The sequence below is a fragment of the Pocillopora damicornis genome, chromosome 13 (assembly GCF_964200805.1).
Source record: "Pocillopora damicornis chromosome 13, jaPocDami1.2, whole genome shotgun sequence".
NCBI classification, from domain to species: domain Eukaryota; kingdom Metazoa; phylum Cnidaria; class Anthozoa; order Scleractinia; family Pocilloporidae; genus Pocillopora; species Pocillopora damicornis.
In genome coordinates, this window is record NC_142682.1 from 6864548 (window position 1) to 6882033 (window position 17486).

The window sequence follows — 17486 nt, forward strand, 5'->3', positions numbered from 1 at the left end:
CAAAGAATCATCAAAGACTATGTTTTGTGTTCTTGAACTATGGCAACGAAGAAAGAAAGAGCATCTTTGGAACAATTTCTGGTCTGGTCAATAATGGTTGACGCGACATTTGCTTCGAATTTTGGTTTCATTGTAACGGTACTTCATTCTAAAGGACAGATTTCTTTCACGTAATTCTCGCTTCATGCAAAGCTGTATAGACTGATTGAACTGTATCAAACGAGTTCGTTCGAGTATTTGATGCCAGTGGTTGTTTAGTAACGTTGTGGACATATATTGCATCAATAAATTTTATAAACCTGCTATACACGTTTTACTTCCTTTGCCTGAATCAAATATTCCAGAAGGTAAACTTCATTTTAAGGAAAGTTTCACATTTCAAAACAGTGTTGTTGCGTATAGAGTAAGTTTAACTGGAACTTTCTTCGGTAGGAATGAAATATTTGTGTTAGAAATATGCTTCCGCTCGAATCAAAGAAACCGAAGCATCGTATCGGATATATTCATCAGCTGCACTGCACTTAGTGCTTACTTCATTCAACCACTTTAATCCCTATTTCTCAGAAAAAGCTTCATACGGTTGGTGAGGGACTTTTAGCCTTTCTCGGAAACTGTGTGACAAGGTATATCTACTTGTTTAAAACAATCACGCGAAAGTTGGATAAATATAGCGACAATGCAGAAATTGAAGCAATCACGAGCACCTTCTAGATACAATATAGATATTTTATTGAATATAACTTTTAGCTAACAGTGGTTTAAAAGCAATCTAGTTTCTATACTAAAGAAGAAGTTTTCCTATTGTGCAGAGACCATCAATAACTCTGAGAGTAGCCGGTGACATCTTCCGTTTTGGCGGACGAATTATAACATGTTATTTAAGCTCAATGGCAATTTTAAAGACGCTAAATTAACTAAAAAACCAAACCAATGACAAACAGTGAACAAATTTTAATCATTCTTTCATTGTAACAAATTGTTCTTATAGATCTAACGTATAAGTCAATTATCTGTCTGAAGACGAGAAAAAGTCAACATTTTCTGCACTAGCTCCCATATCTTGGCATGTCTTGCAATCGGGTTTTCTCTCGCTCGTCATGGGATACCATCTCAGAATTCCAGGCTGATCAAACCGGTGAAAACCTTCGGGTGGGTATCCAGCGTACTGCTGCTCTCTGCGGTTTGCCCACATGTAATAGGGAGCCTCTAGATCCTTCTCCAGTGTGGCCAGTGCACTATCCTTACCCCGGCACAGTTCCACTAAGGCCAGCTTCACCAGCATGTTAGCGACTGGAATGATGTCAGAAGACAGCCCAACTTGAATCGTGGCTTTCACTTCGTCGTCTCCAATGTAAGGAGGATTGGCTTCGCGGGCTTGACGGAATGAAGACATCTCCTCTGCGGAGGCTTCCATCGCGGCATCAGCATAGATGCACGAGAAGCACGGGCCAGCCTTTGGTCTCACTCTCAACACTTCTCCTCCTGCAGCTCTGACAGCACATTTTCCGTAGAGAGTCGTGATACCAAGCTCAATTGATAGCGTATTGATGTTGAGCCTGCTTCTTATGTTGTCGGTCGCGGCGATAATAACATCGCATCCTTTCAGAATTTCTCTGGCTTCTTCTAGGCTGTTGATGTTGGTGTTGTGTATTTCTACCTCTGCAAATGGATTCTTGTCCAAGATATGGTCTCGCATGACATTGGTCTTCAGACGTCCAAGATCGCTCAAGCCGCAAACATGGCGAATGATGTTATGCAGCTCAATTCGATCATAATCGACGAGGACAAACTTGCCAACTCCAGCTTTAGCAAGTTCTATTGCCACGTGGGAGCCACCACTTCCAAGACCAACCACTGCAACTTTTCGTTCCTCCAATAATTTCGACTCTAATATGCCACGGCTTCGTGAATAGAGTTGCGATTTCCGCGGTTGCCGCAAAACAGCCGCCTGCTCCAAAGGATCAGTTGACTTTGGCCTCACACAAGCTCTGACATGGTCATCTTCAGATACCAGGATTGCAATCTGTGGTTCCTCGAGCGCAGGAAGAGTGGAAACTAGATCAGAAGCAATTTTATGAACCTCTTCACACGAAGGTAATTCTCGAAAGATCTTGAAGGCGACTCGCTTTTCTGGTTCATCTTTATTGTTACTTTCCACGCGGACGTGAATTGTGTCACAATCATCAAATACTGTCACGGAAAACCGCTTTTTAACAGCTTCTTTATCTCTAAGAAGATCGGTAAAATTAGGCTGCAAAAAGCAGACTACTTTGCGCTGATCGTCTTTGTCGCTCATCGTATGTAAGTCTTGTTCCTCCTGACAAAACCAAAACTACAACAGTTTACTGAAATTGAAATGTATAAGTTGATATTTATCATTTCTGGGAAATTCAACTATGCTTTGATTGGTTGATCAATTTCGTGTGAGGCTTGCTTTTTCTCGGAATTCAATAAACAACAGAACAAATCTAGTTTCAAAACTCTTTTTATCTGGCCCCGCTTTTGTTTCACGCACAAGTCTTCTTGGAAACAGCCTCGCAACATTACGTTGTGAAAAAAAATTTATACGATTGCAGTCATTTTTTTTTCGACATGCCACTCGCTATCTTGCTCAGCCTGAAGTGCTCAACGCAAAACTGCAGCAATATTTTGCGTTAGTCTTGAAAAACATATACTGGTGTTATTTTAGCGACAAATATTCGGCATATTTATAGGAAACTGTAGTGTCATGCTACAGAAGTTTCGAGTTATGAAACATCTTCCTTAATTTCCGGGAATCCTCCCTACACGAACCAAGCATGTCAAGTTGAGGTGTTTGTCACGCAGAACGTACGAGAGGACGCATATAGTAATGAGAATCATTAAAAATTGAAAACATCTATTTCAAAAAAAAAAAAAAAGAAAGAAAAGCAACACAAAAGGAAAAATCTCTTTCATTGATTTAATATTAAGAGCAACAAGATAAAAATTTTCAATTTTATTAACCCGAGACATCGGTAATTCAGGAGCGTTACAGGCTCATATGACAAAAATAGAAATTTATTAATTTGCTTAACCATCCTTTTAACTCAGAACTTTAGATTGCACAAAACTCTTTTTATAGCTTAGGTTCCAAAAGGTGGAAACTTAGTAAAAGAAGTGTTTTCTCAAGGTCTTTACGGATGACAGGATTGCCCGATGGAATTTTAAGTAAGAATTTAAGAGGGCAGGGAATCTGACTTGAATCACAACGGTCGGAGGCAAGTATCCCATCTCCTCGCTTCTTTCCCCCTTTTTCATTGGGAGTATACTTGGCTCGCTCTCTTGGGCAGCGTTGAGGAATACTTTTGCGGGTCTCCAATCTCGCCTCTGATTAGAGCTGCGAGCTTTAAGCTCGCACGAGAGTTTGCGAGGGAAAGGGTTTTGTTTAACCGCAGAGGAACTTATGATATCTATCATCTTCGATCACTCAAAAACCCCATTCGGTAAAAAGAGTAGGGAAGGAGGAGCAGGTTAGGTAAGACGAAACTTAAAGTGAAGATCTCTTTATCCAAAAGAGAGTCATTGTTCCCTATCATTCTCACGACGCAGGCATAAACGACCGCAAAATTAGGATCTGAAGCATCATTATTCAGCTCAATGATGCAATGATGATACATCGATCATTCCCTTCAAAACACTGAGCACCACAGCTGATCTCGCATGGTAGTACTTAGGCTGTATGACAACGTGTTTTCGAATATTGTTGGATTCAGGTGAATAAGTCTATAACTGTATTTGTTCTAGAGAAACAAACAGCGTAACAAAATAAAATAAAACACACAGGATTTAGCAGTTGAATAAATCAGTAAATGAGGGAAATGAGACACGTTATTTTAAGTATCATGGAACCGACCGAATTTTATTTGGGAGATTGAAAACTTGAAACAGGCCACAATAGACGATATACATTCCCGGCCGAAGTCTGGGCCAGGTCACAGATTTCATCTGTTTGAATATTCAAACAGAAACTTTTTATCCGGAAGCGTGAATGGCCAAATCAACTTTTGGAACGTTAAGAAAAGCACTAAGTATCACAATGAACAGAGCAAACCAAAACGTAGCTACATGCTGTTTGCTTCCATTCATACTAACTAAATTTCCCTTGGAGTTACGATTAAGCAGGTTATTATAAACTGACTTAAAATTTCTATCTGTACTGAAGAAAAAATTCAGCTCGATCTGTATCAGTACATCGTATCAACTTCTTTCCTATGATCTACATTACTGAGCAGCATTTGCAGCACTTGGTGGCCGGGGTTTTTGACTCGTCACGAACCATCAAGGGTTGCTTGACATCTCGCTCCTCCCTGTAGCCGCTAACAACTTCTTCCGGAGAATTTATTTCGCTACTTTCATTGAGACCTCCTGCTGTGCAGTGCTCGGCGGCCGGGTTTTTTGACTCTTCACGAACCATCAAGGGTTGCTTGACATCTTCTTGCTCCTCACTGGCGCCACTAACAACTTCTTCCGAAGAATTTATTTCGTTACTTTCATTAAGACCCTCTGCTGTGCAGTGCTTGGCGGCCGGGTTTTTTGACTCTTCACGAACCATCAAGGGTCGCTTGACATCTTCTTGCATCTCACTTGAGCCAGTGATAACTTTGTTCAGAGAATTTATTTCGTTACTTTCATTAAGACTTTCTGCTGGATACTGCTTGGCAGCCAGGTCTTTGGACTCGTCACGAACCATTAAGGGTCGCTCGCCATCTTCTTTCATCTCACTTGAACCAGTGACAACTTCGTCCAGAGAATTTATTTCTTTATTTTCATTGAGACCCTCTGCCCCTTCTATTAAGCTTGGGTTGCGTACACATTTAGAGCGGAAAGGGCTCTCTGTTGGCAAGAGCTTAAATCTTCCTGAAAACAACTTTCGATGACTGGTTTTGCTCTCTTTGAATAAAAAACAGCCGACACTCACCGAGTCATATGTACTCTCGTGTGTTTCAAAATTGGCAATGAACAACAAAAAGCGACTCAACCCATACTTAGGCATGTTTGTCCACACTGTTCGTTTATCTCCGTTACTCGGTTGCTTGAGGCCGATTTTATGATGGGAATGCCATTCGCCAATATGGCAAAGTCCTTCCTTACCAGTCAAATGAGAGCCAACCTTCTCTAAGTACTCCACGTCTTGGAAGAACGAGGTGGTAGTTCTCTGACAATTTGTACCGGGACCCAACACGAACTGGACCACTGCCGTGTAATCATCGTACCACAGACCGAACAAATCTCCACCCGTCTCAAGATCTTGATTTTTGAAAACCCAAGCACAAATTTGCTTGTACTCGCTGACATAAATGGCCACCGTGAATTCTTTATCTGTGGACATAAGGAAAGTAAACGGGTCAACTCGATCCTTTTGAAATAGAAAAAAAGACCTGTCTCGGGTAGGATTGTGTCTGATCTACAGAACATTTCCTAGAAGCGAAACAAGGCAACAAGAATTCGTTGAGATATTAGTATTTCTCTCAGCGTAAACCTAGCGTTTCCCGCGAATAGGGGCGAATAATCTCAGTGGTCTCTTAGAAAAATGTAGCTAGCTTTCATGGAGTGCTTGTGAGGATATGACATGACTACCTTATTTGTTTAACCACGCTAACTTAGTTAAAAAATATTCTTCGTCACTGCAACTGTGCAGAAGAAAGTTCATTTTCATATGTTTTGATGTTACTAAATTTAGATATGATAGATCGCTTTCCGGGAAACAAAGGAAGCCCTGAGTCTTCATTGCGTTACTCTGTAGTTGCGTCACGCACACCCTAACAATCAACAATCAACTTGTTCAATCAAATTTTAATAAGCTTTATCATCATGGCAGTCTTTGCTCTACGACTGTACAATTTGCACTAGGCATGATAAATGTACTTTGCTCAGAACTGAATGGAAAATGTGCTATAAATTAACCTTCTTCATCTTCTTGAAATTTATTACATCAGTTAAAAATAAACTTATCATTTGCAACAATATTGACTCGCAAAATGCTACTTTCTATTCAAGCAAAGTTGATTCATGGTATCAAGAATCTTTTTCTTAACTACCTTAGGTGCAAGTCTCGGAAGCTGTAAAGGCATTCTTAACTTGATATTCAGAATATCAAGTATCATAAGCGTTAATTCGCTAAATTCAATGTTTCTTTAACTAACAATTAACACTGAAATGAACTAGCTGCGACTTGCAAAATCTATGATTATAATTGGTTTTGAATAACACATCTGCAATTATATCCATAATGTCGCATTAACAGCTCTTCTCTTTCTTCAGTTCCTGTTCATTCGCTTAACCAATGAGTTAAGAATTATGCTAAACGTCTTCCATTTGTAAGTCCCCCTGCAATGTCGTTGCATGTTTATGCTGGATTTTAGTTGAATTTTTTGTTGAATCAAAGTAATTTAACTGATCCAAAAAACCTGCTTTCTCAATAAATAAGAAAAAAACAACAGGACAAGCGTTCGATTTTTATCACCACTATGAAAAGCAATCTGTGTTTTGTTTTACAGCAATACACAGCGGAATTGTAAAGGCCAGCGCCTTCTTATTTCATAAAGAATTGACAGCCTACCATCTTCATTGCCACCGCCCCGTTCTTCATCAAATGGCTGCCTTTGTGTAACTACAGGCCGCTCTTTGGGCACGGAGATAGCCTTCTTGGACAATTCCAGTAAACCCACTTTTTCCTTCTGGTTCAGGCACTCTGCATCTCCCGCTAAAACCTCAAGACACCTTGAACGGAAGGGGCTTTCATTTTGCAATAAAACGAATTTTCCCTGCCGAACCGGCTTCCTCTTATTGGTATTCTTCTCGAATTCGAACAGGAAGCATCCTGCGCTGGCGGATAAATTTCGGTTTTCAATGTTTGCAATGAACAGTAGAAAGCGACTCAGCCCATATTTAGGCATGTTTGTCCAAACCGTTCGTTCATCTCCGCCACTTGGTCGTTTAAGATCGATTGTGTGATGAGAATGCCACTCACCAATGTGACAGAGCCCTTCCTTGCTAGTCAAATGGGAGCCAACCTTCTCCAAGTACCTCACATCTTGGTAAAACGAACCCGAAGTCCTTTGACAATGTTTGCCAGGCCCCAAAACGAGCTGGATCACTGCAGTGTGATCATTGTTCCAAAGCCCGAACAGATCTCCGCCGGTTTCTAAACTTCGCTCTTTTAAGACCCAAGCGCAAATTTGCTTGTATTCACTGGCATAAATAGCCACACGGAATTCTCCTTGACTGGACATCAAGCGGCAAAATTAGAAACCACAAATGGTTTATGAAAGTGGCTAAGTTGAAGCTGATTTGGTTTTCTTCAAAGGAAGAAAGAACACCCTGTTTTCGAAAACAGCGAAAATAAAGCAATGTGTTCACGAGTCAACATAATGGTTGTTTTTCCAACGTGAATAATTATGGTTTCCCGGAATTGCTTAATTTATTCACTCATGGATCTAGAGCGTATCGAGACCTATTTTTGTCTTTTTGCATAGAAAAAAATTCAACTCTGCCTTTTAAAGCACCTTCGTCTTTTTCACTGAATTTATTCGGGGAGCTCTGACTAAATCTTCTGTGGCTGTGATGTATCTGAAAACTTTTAAAAACTACGATGCTTCACAGCAAATGGTTTTAATAATTCAAAACTATGAAAGGCAATATTTTTTTGTTAATGATTTCTCAGAAAGCTATTAAACTCTAGCCGTTATGTCGAGCAGAATTATGACCTCCAGCGTACAGGAAGTTGTTGAAATAATAATGAGATTTAAATAATACGTGTCGGCATACGTCACTCACTCAGATTCTACTCTCTAAATATCTTAATAAGTGGATACATTTGTGCGGTGCTTTCCATTTTATTCTAAATACCTTCAAATCTTGGAAAGAACAAAAAAAGGCAACTATCCCCTAGCTAACCATATTCTGAGTGTCACTGAAGGAAATGACTATGATTTCTAAGAAACCAGTTTGGTTATTCGTATCATTAACTCAGTGGCTAAGATTGTATTTCAATTCTCATTTCGTGACACATGAAAATTGACCGTTCGTTTCTGGGAAATTCGTACTTCGTAGAATAATTTTGATTGTCTGAAACAACCAAGCAGGACTTCTGTAACACTCATCAAGCCATTCTCAAAGTGAAAGCATCGAGGAGAGTCGCCCTCTTAAGGATGAGTTGGAGCAAACAGCAACAAACACGCCTGGGATTTGAAAAAGACATAATAGATGGCAAGCTGAATAACGTGACTTGGATCAACCCCAGGTCTGCTGGAAATACCAGAGTCGAGTGGCGAGTGAACACAAACAATGGGAACAATTACACGCTTCGTGTTTACGTCCCGGAGGAGTTTCCAAACGAATGCCCCGTATTAGTTGTAAGTTCTCCTTCTTCTGTTTTACGGAAGAAGGACGGATCTCTTCTCCAGAATTGCAGCGGCGAAGATCACGTTTATGGCGTACATGATGGTTTGACGGAAATTTGCCATTTTAACAAGGGCATTTGATCGAGTGAAAATACCATTTACCAAGTGTTGATGAAAGGTCGCATCTGGCTGGAAGCGTACGAGATCCATCGGCAAACCGGTGAAAATCTTGAGAAATATCTCGCACACATGAATTGATTCAAAGGGAAATCCTATTTTTGAACTGCGTTGCAACATGAACAGTACGTAGGAAAAAAAGGCCGTTGAATAGCCTAGAGATGAACAAACAATTGCGATATTTGTAGCATTAAATATTGATTCTCATCCACTGTTACCGACCTTATAAGCATAAAAAAGCGTAAAAGTAATGAGTTGAGAGACTGTTACTCGATATTTAAGTCAAGAAAATGTCTCATTTAAGGGTAATGTAGTAAAGGATTCCTTTAAATTGTCTGTGTGTAGGATACTTCGGTGTTTGTGTGCAAGGAAGCTTGATATTTCTTAGCAAGGTACTAACTCTGACAGATCTATTTGGGCATCGAATGCTAAAGAACTAAAGAGACTGTCATTAAATATTTCCTTCAAAGTTGGAGTACTGATATATTTAGATTTAGCGGTCCATGTGTGCAGTAAATTAGAAAGGTTTTCGATTTAATACCACAACAAAAAAGAATCTTGTTTACTTTCATTTTTCTGGGAAAAAAAGATGATTCATCGCATTGAAATCCGGCGAGGTGGACATTCCCTCGACCAATAAAATTTTATTGACGCATTAGATAAAGTAGACGTGATAACCCATGCTCTATATAAAAGCAGTATCACTCGTGCGAACTAACTCCTTGGAAAACCCTATGTACGAAGGACTTGTTTCCACTGCAGTAACACCGACATTGTTTTCCTTGAAAGCTGATACTGACTGACAATAGCATGATTTATGGAATACATGAATTAAAAAACGAACTAGTGCCTAGTCGCTCCATTTTCTATTTATTTAGAGAATCTCCCGTTTAAACGATAAAAGGTCGCTTAGAAGCAACAAGTAAAAGATACAAAGAGCCGTCCGGCCCAGTGTAATATCTAGTGAAACTTTAGAGAAAAAGTCTACTCCTTTAATAGCGATGTTATTTCTCCCTCGCACGGACTACAAGTTTCCCTGTCGTAGGGTCGAACATCAACACTTCTTCTGTGGAGCTTCTTTGCAAGTTTTCCAAAAAGTTTCCACTCCTTTGATAGGGATTTCGTACCACCCTATCGCGGGCTTGAATTTTTCCTGTTGCAGGGTCAAATACCAAAACGTTGTCGCTATTGGAAGAAGACTGAAAGAAGTCTGTGTTCAATGAGTCGCTGTTATCAGAAATGATTTTAATCTGTGCTGCTTTGGCGCGCGCTTCCTGTCTTGTCATAACTGCCATCTTTCCTGTGGAAAGGACTACGACCAAGATGAACCCAGAATACCGTTCAGGGTTTTGGGAGAACTCGGTCACCGATGGACGACGTGAGCTTTGACTGATATTATTAGCTTGCTCATAGAAAGCGGAGATGATGTCAGGCAGTGAGTTGTTATTTCGAGGCACACGTCTACTTTCCTCAGCACCCATGATCGATTCGAAGAACTTCACAAGCGATATTAGCAAAGTTTTAGGAGTTTATCTTTCACAAGTCGTCGCTCATCATTTGAATCTCAGGAAATGCCAATGTAACAAATAGAAGAACTGCGAAATAAATGCTTATTACAAACCTCAGGTCTATTAACTTATGATTTCGTCATTCCTGAATGCCGTTTCGTGGTTCAACATTCTTCGAACTTTTTGGTCAGCGGAGGTAAAATGTTTACACTTTCTGAGAAATTCGGAAGCGCAGTTGGCGACTAGAGAGGTTCTATTCTCTCATGGTACCGTATCTTTTTGATAAAATGAAAAATTTTTTTTTTGGAAATAATTTAATTCAGGGAAAAGCAAGGGCATTAAAATCGGCAAAGAAAGAGAATTTACTTTCGACGTAGAACAGGGTAAAATATGTGACTGCGGTAACTGTAACTTTCCAACACCACGATTAACTGAAAGTGATTTAAAATTTCGACAATTAATTAAGTAAAGGTGATACTGCTCGAAAGCGAACTGTGACTAGCGTGACTACAGAAAAAAAGGGAAAGGCCCCCTGAATAAAGAAAACTAAGTTTATACACGCAGGAAAAACTGAAAATTAATGCCTGCGAAACTGGAAGTGTAACTGACGCCAATAATTATAAATGAAACAATAATGAACGAAAGTATGCGATATGGAAAACAAAAGAAGCTTACTAACCGGTGTAACAAAACATTTATTGAGACGACGCGAAACAGCAACAACACTCTAGAGACACCCCTAATTAACAATTGACAACACTGATTCCGCTCGGTAAGACCTTACAACATAGTAATTCGCAGCCTCCAATAATTTCATTCAAACGTGACATAAACATATGCAACTTTTTGGTCAGAAGTTAATTTCAAAGCAATGACCAACCTGGAACTTTCCAATGCGCTCGCTCACGATGCAAAAATTGTCCTTTCATTCATAGCGCAGAGAAAATGTCGGGACCCAAGAGATCCATTACGATCACTGATCACCTCACGTGTACCTCTGCCAATGTCATCTACTGCGTAATGAACTTGCACTTATTGCAAAAAGTTATACATCGGTGAAACGGGAAGACGACTAGATGACCGATGCCGAGAATACCTTCGCGATATGGAAAGAAATGATAAGGACGCACCCTAACCAGTCGCTAGACACTTCATTTCCGAACAGCCCCATACTACATTATTCATTCAGTTCTTGGATAGAGCAAACAATGACAAAGACAATACATTTCCACTGGGAAAACAGATTTGTTTTACAATAGTATGGAGCTCTACGGAAATTTAACCGACACTTTAATCTCCCCAACCGTTCTAAGCAACACATGGCAGTTTGCGGCCTTCTCTAAATCTAAGCAGCTCGGAAAGCTGCAAAACTCGAGAACAAAAATTTGTCTTTCAAATCGGCACTCCTATATTAGTCCTCGCGGCATCAAAGAACGCTTTTCATTGAACTAATTCATTCTTGTGTTCTCGTCACTATATTCCCACCAATAGCGTAGCTCCATTTTCTGCAAATAATCCCACAGGCAACCCAAAATTCCTCCAATCGTTCTAATGAAGTCTAATAACGCTCGAAACATCAGCTTCTGAACTCTCAGTACGGTGGCCAATTTACGTTATCAACTTAGTTGATAATTCTAAATTACCCTTTCACACTCTCCCACCGACGCAGCACCACAGTTTAAGTTTAGAAACTTACCCCCTTTATACTTTCGAAGTAGTTTCGAAACTCTGCAGAGTACATAAAATTCGAATGTCTAAAACAGCTTCCCCCCCCCCCCCCATAGCGACATTTGGGTTTCCACATCGTACCTGTCACAGTTGTACACTACACCTAACTGTTTATCGAAGATTTGATGAAGGGATAGGTCATACCGAAACACACAGAATGGATACTACAACATTATTTCATGAAGACAGGGATCCACAGAATAATAACGCTTTTTTGAAGGTAAGAGGTTTACGTATGTACATTCGCACGATTTTGTCTAACCATCATCAGTTTTCATGGACGATTTGAACGCAGCAAAGTCAACGATAGGAAATTCTGTTTGAGATCAACGAAAATGTTTAGATTTATTGGTTTTTTTATGCGGTATTTGATATTTTTCGGCGGTGATTATTGATATTCACGATTTTTTTTCAAAACGTTAAGACTGAGGCAAAATTGAAGGAACGGAATAAATTAATGATATCGGAAGAAGTTACCGCGACTTGTTTCACGGTTATGTCACTCTCTGGAGCTACGCGAGTAACGAAACTAATTTCTTTGATATTTTCACAAGTTTCCAGAGGAGGGAGTAGGTTTGGTTATCAAAGTGAAATAAATTGTAGTTTCAAATAAGTTCGCCCTCACGTACCTAAATTTTTTCCAGAGTCCAGCTCAGTTGCTACTCATCTCCGAAAGACAAACGAACTCACAATTGAAAACTTAATTCAAAACAGTTTTCATTTCATTCTCCGAAAGTAATTATTTTCGATCAGACAAAAAGCACGTGCCTCACTTTTCAAGCTTGCGGCTGCAAGCGAAACTGAAAAGTTATATCAAAGAATAATGTCACGACCATAAGACGCGCCAAGCTGATAATAAATTTAAAAGGATATTAATAGCGGGTGATGTATCAGACTCCTGAACTTCCTTGGGTTTCCCACAAATATGAATAATCTCGTCCTTCATCAAGTGTGAACAAACACTTGACTGGAGCCTCGAGTTTTGATGTTTATCAAAATTATTCCCTTTTTCGTAACTCGCTTAGCTTCTGATAGTGACATAACGAAACAAGTCAGGGTAAATTCTTTCGCTATCATCAATTCATTCCGTTCCTAAAATTTTGCTGAAAAATATTTATTCCGCATTATAGACAATAAATCTAAAAAAATTCCCATTTACCATTTCCTATTTGTATTCCCATCTCATTTTCCCATTCCTCACTCCCCATTCCTCATTCCTCATTCCTCATTCCTCATTCTCCATTCCTCATTCCTCATTCTGCATTCTCCATTCCACATTCCCCACTCCTCATTCCCCACTCCCCGTACCCCATTCCTCATACCCCATTCCTCATACCCCATTCCTCATACCCCATTCCTCATACCCCATTCCCCGTACCCCATTCCTCATACCCCATTCCTCATACCCCATTCCTCATACCCCATTCCTCATACCCCATTCCCCGTACCCCATTCCTCATACCCCATTCCTCATACCCCATTCCTCATACCCCATTCCTCATTCCTCATTCTCCATTCCTCATACCCCATTCCTCATTCCTTATTCCTCATTCTCCATTCCTCATTTCCTATTCCTTATTCCCTATTCCTCATTCCTCGTTCTTCATTCCTTATTCCTCATTCTCCATTCCTCATTCCTCATTCCTCATTTCCTATTCCTCATTCTTCATTTCCTATTCCTCATTCCTCATTCTCCATTCCTCTTTCCCCATTCCTCATTATCCATTTCTCATTCCTCATACCCCATTCCTCATTCCTCATTCCTCATTCCTCATTACTCATTCCTCATTCCTTATTCTTCATTTCTCATTTCTCATTCCTCATTTCTCATTTCTCATTCCTCATTCCCCATTCCTCACTCCCCATTCTTCATTTCCAATTCCTCTTTCTCGCTTTTCTTAACATCCGGTTGTTCGCCATCAACTTTACCAATCGTGACATCTTCAAGTTGTTATTCGTTATCAGTGCGATATCGTGACCCCAGACACGAAATATGATTAATCCAAAAAAAAATTAATCAATGATTAGTGATTAAGCATAAAAGTTATAATCTGGCGTAGTAGGAAGATATGTTCTCCTTTTGCTTTTAAATATTTACAAAACTCTCGTTGTATAGCGTACCAGTCAATAATAGGATTATTGATTGGTATTATTTTGCTACCAATGTTTGTTCTTTGTACATCTCAGCGTCTCTTACACCTATCGCAACGCTTTCTCTCTGTTAAGCGGCGTCTTTTACACCTATCGCAACGATTTCTCTCTGTTAGGTAGCGCCACACAAATATATCATGAACAATCTTGTTAATTGACTCCTGCAAATGGTAATCACCTAATATGTGGTTTTCGTTTGAAATTGATGAACTCGAGAGTCTCGGTTAAGAAAATTTCCGTTAGAACACTGGCTAAGTTTTTTCGTTTTTATAGGTGGCTTATTCAGATGTGATCTGCGAGCCAACAGCAGTTGGTAGCCCTCGGTGCCTTCACCAGTTTACCAAAACAATTTATGAAGGCACTATCCTCGGCACATACTGGGTACTGACCATTGTGTTTGGCGGTCTTCTGTCCTTTAGCTATGGCTTGGTTTGTGGTTTCCTGAGCTTTTTTATGATTTGGGTGGCCTCTCCATTTGTCCGCTTGTTTTTGATCCCACTGGGGCTGTATGGTAAAATCTGGAAGTTTTTTGTTGAATGCTTCTACGATCCCCTGTACGAGTCATGTGGTAGGATCTTCTCCAATGTCAACATAAACTTTAATACCAGAGCTATCGAACATGTGTAGTTATTTAATGCTCGACGGTCACTCGATGGTCACCTTGTATTATGTCATATCTAGACATAAAATAAAATACCAATATGTTTGCTGTAATGACCAATTTGACCAAACAAGCTTGGTCAATGAAAGATTTATTATGTAGCATTAAGATTTCCCCTTATTAAGAATCAAGAACTACTTGTTTATTTCGAGAAACGGGAAAGAAAGCCAACTGTTTTGTAGCACAATAAACCCACGAGAGTCGTTTAATTCTCCTTTATTTTGATCGTCTTCCACCGCTTTTAGCGACTCCATCTCCGACCATGTCCAAAAATTACGAACTTTTTTGAAAGTTCGCTGAAAGCAATTCTCTTTTTTTGCACGGAACCAAAGCGGACAATCTCTTGCCCGCTCGGGTAGCCAATCAGAACACAGGATTCGCTTGATACCACCCGTGGGCACTGCCAGCGATATAACAATTGAGCAGTACAGAGCCTTGAGCCAAACTGCGATGAAGTAAATTTGGAATGCTGATTTGATCACTAAGTCTACCATTCAAATGCTATCTCGTCAATAGCGGTTCATAGTTCCACGCGGCGTGTAGCCCGGTCAGTTTGTACCTTTGAGCAATTTCTACCATCCTCTTTGGGACAAAGGGTGAACTACCAAGAAATGATGATAAAACTTTAAGAGAGTAGAAGACGAATGTGTCAAGAAACGTGTGTCTGAAGTAGTCCAAGTGGGCTCATTAGCTCATTCATGCTGAAAGCAATGAATGAGGGATCGTGGTGGAGCAGATGTAGACGGAAGTTGTCGACCGTGGACGGAAGTTGTATTCCGTGGACGGAAGTTGTATTCCGTGGACGGAAGTTGCATTGTGGACCGTAAACGGAAGTAGTCTCGCATGCTATCCCTCCCCGCTTAGTGAAAGTCAAAATTAATTTCGATGAAGCTCAGAAACTCGCGTGGAAAGAAATGATATGTCTTTATGGTTTAAAAAAATAACAACCTCAAATCACATTTCCGAACTTCTAAAAATGCAACTTGAATCGAAAAGGCGAAATGTTCGCACCTACAGTAAGGGACCCGTAGCGGGTCCATTTCAAAACACGCGGTGACCACGCAGAAGAGCATCAGCATCAGAGGCAGCCATATTGGCAAGCCGCACATTTGCGTTCGTCTTCAGTTGGTTTAAAATAATCATTGCTGTATCATTGTGCTTGTCCTCGGGAACTCTTCAACATACAGTCAACACATCAATTATAGCGGCCAAGTTAGTGTAAAATTTCCTTTCGAGCTCCATTATTTCGGTCCGGACTCGAGGCTCGCTCAAACAAAAACAGCAATACCAATCTGGTCAGTACAAAATGCAGACTGCAGACTGGGTACAAAATGCAGACTGGGTACAAAATGCAGACTAGGTACAAAATGCAGACTGAGAATTTATACTGTCTTTTCGTCTGATACGTGATCATATGTCATCTTACAACTTACCGAGTGTCACGCAATCGCTTTTCCGCGACCATCTTTTACGATTATTTGCACTATGTGGAATATTTCCAGCCCGTTTCTTGATCACAGACGTTCTTATTTCAAGCCTGATGTCTGTACAGAATTCACCAACTTGATAAAAGAGGATGTAGTTGTAAATGAGGTCTCACTATCGAATATTTAACACGAGCAATATTCGAGAAACAATTGACAGCTTTGCACGTGGTCCATAAGTTTCATCTTTTTAACCGATATGTTTTCACTTTGTTGCCAAAAATGCGGACCGGGACCAAAACTGTTCCCTCGACTTGATATATTTTCAACGTTCAGGGGTGTTCACACACTGATTTTCACATATGTGCCTTATATTGTTATTGGCTTACACGAGGAACCGGCGAATTTTTGTAGGGAAAAATGGCGTTACTTTCGTGACTAGCCTTTTGTTTACTTTTCAGGTGGTTTTATCTCTCATCTGGTTGGTGACTACGAAAATATTAATATGTGAAAATCAGACAATATGAAGGCTTGAAATTCTATTAAGAACGATTGTGGCCGCTTTGTTAAAAACCAAATGCAACGGTCGCTTTGTTAAAAACAAAAGATATCCAGAAACGGGCAAGGAATATTTCAGAATAGTGTGAATGATCGTGAAAGATGAGGATTACATATATTTTGCTGCTAGAGCAACATTTGATGCCCGATCATGCCCACCCAGCCCATCCTCCGCCCCACAAATTCGGCACACAAACCAACAGGAAGGGCACTGTCTGTCTGATGACCTCTGCCCATCCCACCTCCAGCCCACACAACCTTATTTCCAATTCCCATAACTGCCCAAAAAGAAAAGAACATTTATTCCAAAAGTCTTGAAATTTCACATAAACCGAATTCGACTGTACCAATATTCAACAAGTCCAAGATATGAATACAAACTTAAGCCATAACATGAATGAGCTGGCTCCAAGAGCCACTTGATTTTTTTCTGTAACGGATTGTGTTTACCTTTAACTGTCCCTTTCCTGGGAACAGAAAGCACCTTACACTAATGGGTTAAACAATTGGCATTTTGAGACTCCAATACGGCATTATCGATGCTTAGTTGTGACAAAAATATTCAGTGCTCATATCGGAAGGAGTAACGAAGTGCAAAACGTGCGACGACCTCTCATTTTCTCTCAACGTCGCTAATATCATGCGGTATTACCGTCTAAAAATTGCAATTAGTTTTATGTCGCGAGCCACCCATTATGAAGGTAAATATAAATGTAAAAACATCAGTTTGTGTCTGTGAAACGCATCCATGGAAAAATTATCTCAAGGAAGGTTTGTTGACAGATCAGGAAAAGCTCACCCTAGATCTCTCCATGAGGAGTTTTAGATCCGAGTACGAACTAAATTATGCCCCTTAAGCGTGTTTTGAAACGGCGGAGGTCTCTGTCTAATCGAAACAGATGCCTCCGTCATACTC

At 40.1% G+C, this 17486-nt stretch overlaps 3 protein-coding genes across 3 annotated transcripts; 1 reads left to right on the forward strand and 2 right to left on the reverse strand.

Annotated features, from left to right (window-relative positions):
* Window positions 1-708: 708 nt before the first annotated feature.
* On the reverse strand, window positions 709-2898 carry LOC113664714 (ubiquitin-like modifier-activating enzyme 5). Its single transcript, XM_027180341.2, has one exon. It carries the CDS (start codon window positions 2294-2296, stop codon window positions 1007-1009), a length of 1290 nt encoding a protein of 429 aa, XP_027036142.2. The 5' UTR covers window positions 2297-2898; the 3' UTR covers window positions 709-1006.
* An 890-nt stretch (window positions 2899-3788) lies between these two features.
* LOC113664713 (uncharacterized) lies at window positions 3789-10238 on the reverse strand. The gene is made up of 2 exons (XM_027180340.2): window positions 6581-10238; window positions 3789-5340 (listed from the first exon to the last, which is right to left on the reverse strand). The coding sequence occupies exons 1-2, from the start codon at window positions 7251-7253 to the stop codon at window positions 4238-4240; spliced, it is 1776 nt and encodes a 591-aa protein (XP_027036141.2). The 5' UTR covers window positions 7254-10238; the 3' UTR covers window positions 3789-4237.
* A 1526-nt stretch (window positions 10239-11764) lies between these two features.
* Window positions 11765-14797, forward strand: LOC113664718 (caveolin-1). The gene is made up of 2 exons (XM_027180345.2): window positions 11765-11996; window positions 14201-14797. The coding sequence occupies exons 1-2, from the start codon at window positions 11799-11801 to the stop codon at window positions 14552-14554; spliced, it is 552 nt and encodes a 183-aa protein (XP_027036146.2). The 5' UTR covers window positions 11765-11798; the 3' UTR covers window positions 14555-14797.
* Window positions 14798-17486: the final 2689 nt, after the last annotated feature.

Bases quoted from the DNA above. Each gene is read 5' to 3' on its own strand.
- LOC113664714 (XM_027180341.2), bottom strand. From the start codon at position 2,296: ATGAGCGACAAAGACGATCAGCGCAAAGTAGTCTGCTTTTTGCAGCCT.
- LOC113664718 (XM_027180345.2), top strand. From the start codon at position 11,799: ATGTCTAAAACAGCTTCCCCCCCCCCCCCCATAGCGACATTTGGGTTT. The intron at 11,997-14,200 runs GTAAGAGGTTTA...TCGTTTTTATAG, and splicing joins ATAATAACGCTTTTTTGAAG to GTGGCTTATTCAGATGTGAT.
- LOC113664713 (XM_027180340.2), bottom strand. From the start codon at position 7,253: ATGTCCAGTCAAGGAGAATTCCGTGTGGCTATTTATGCCAGTGAATAC. The intron at 5,341-6,580 runs GTAGGCTGTCAA...TTATGTCCACAG, and splicing joins GGGCGGTGGCAATGAAGATG to ATAAAGAATTCACGGTGGCC.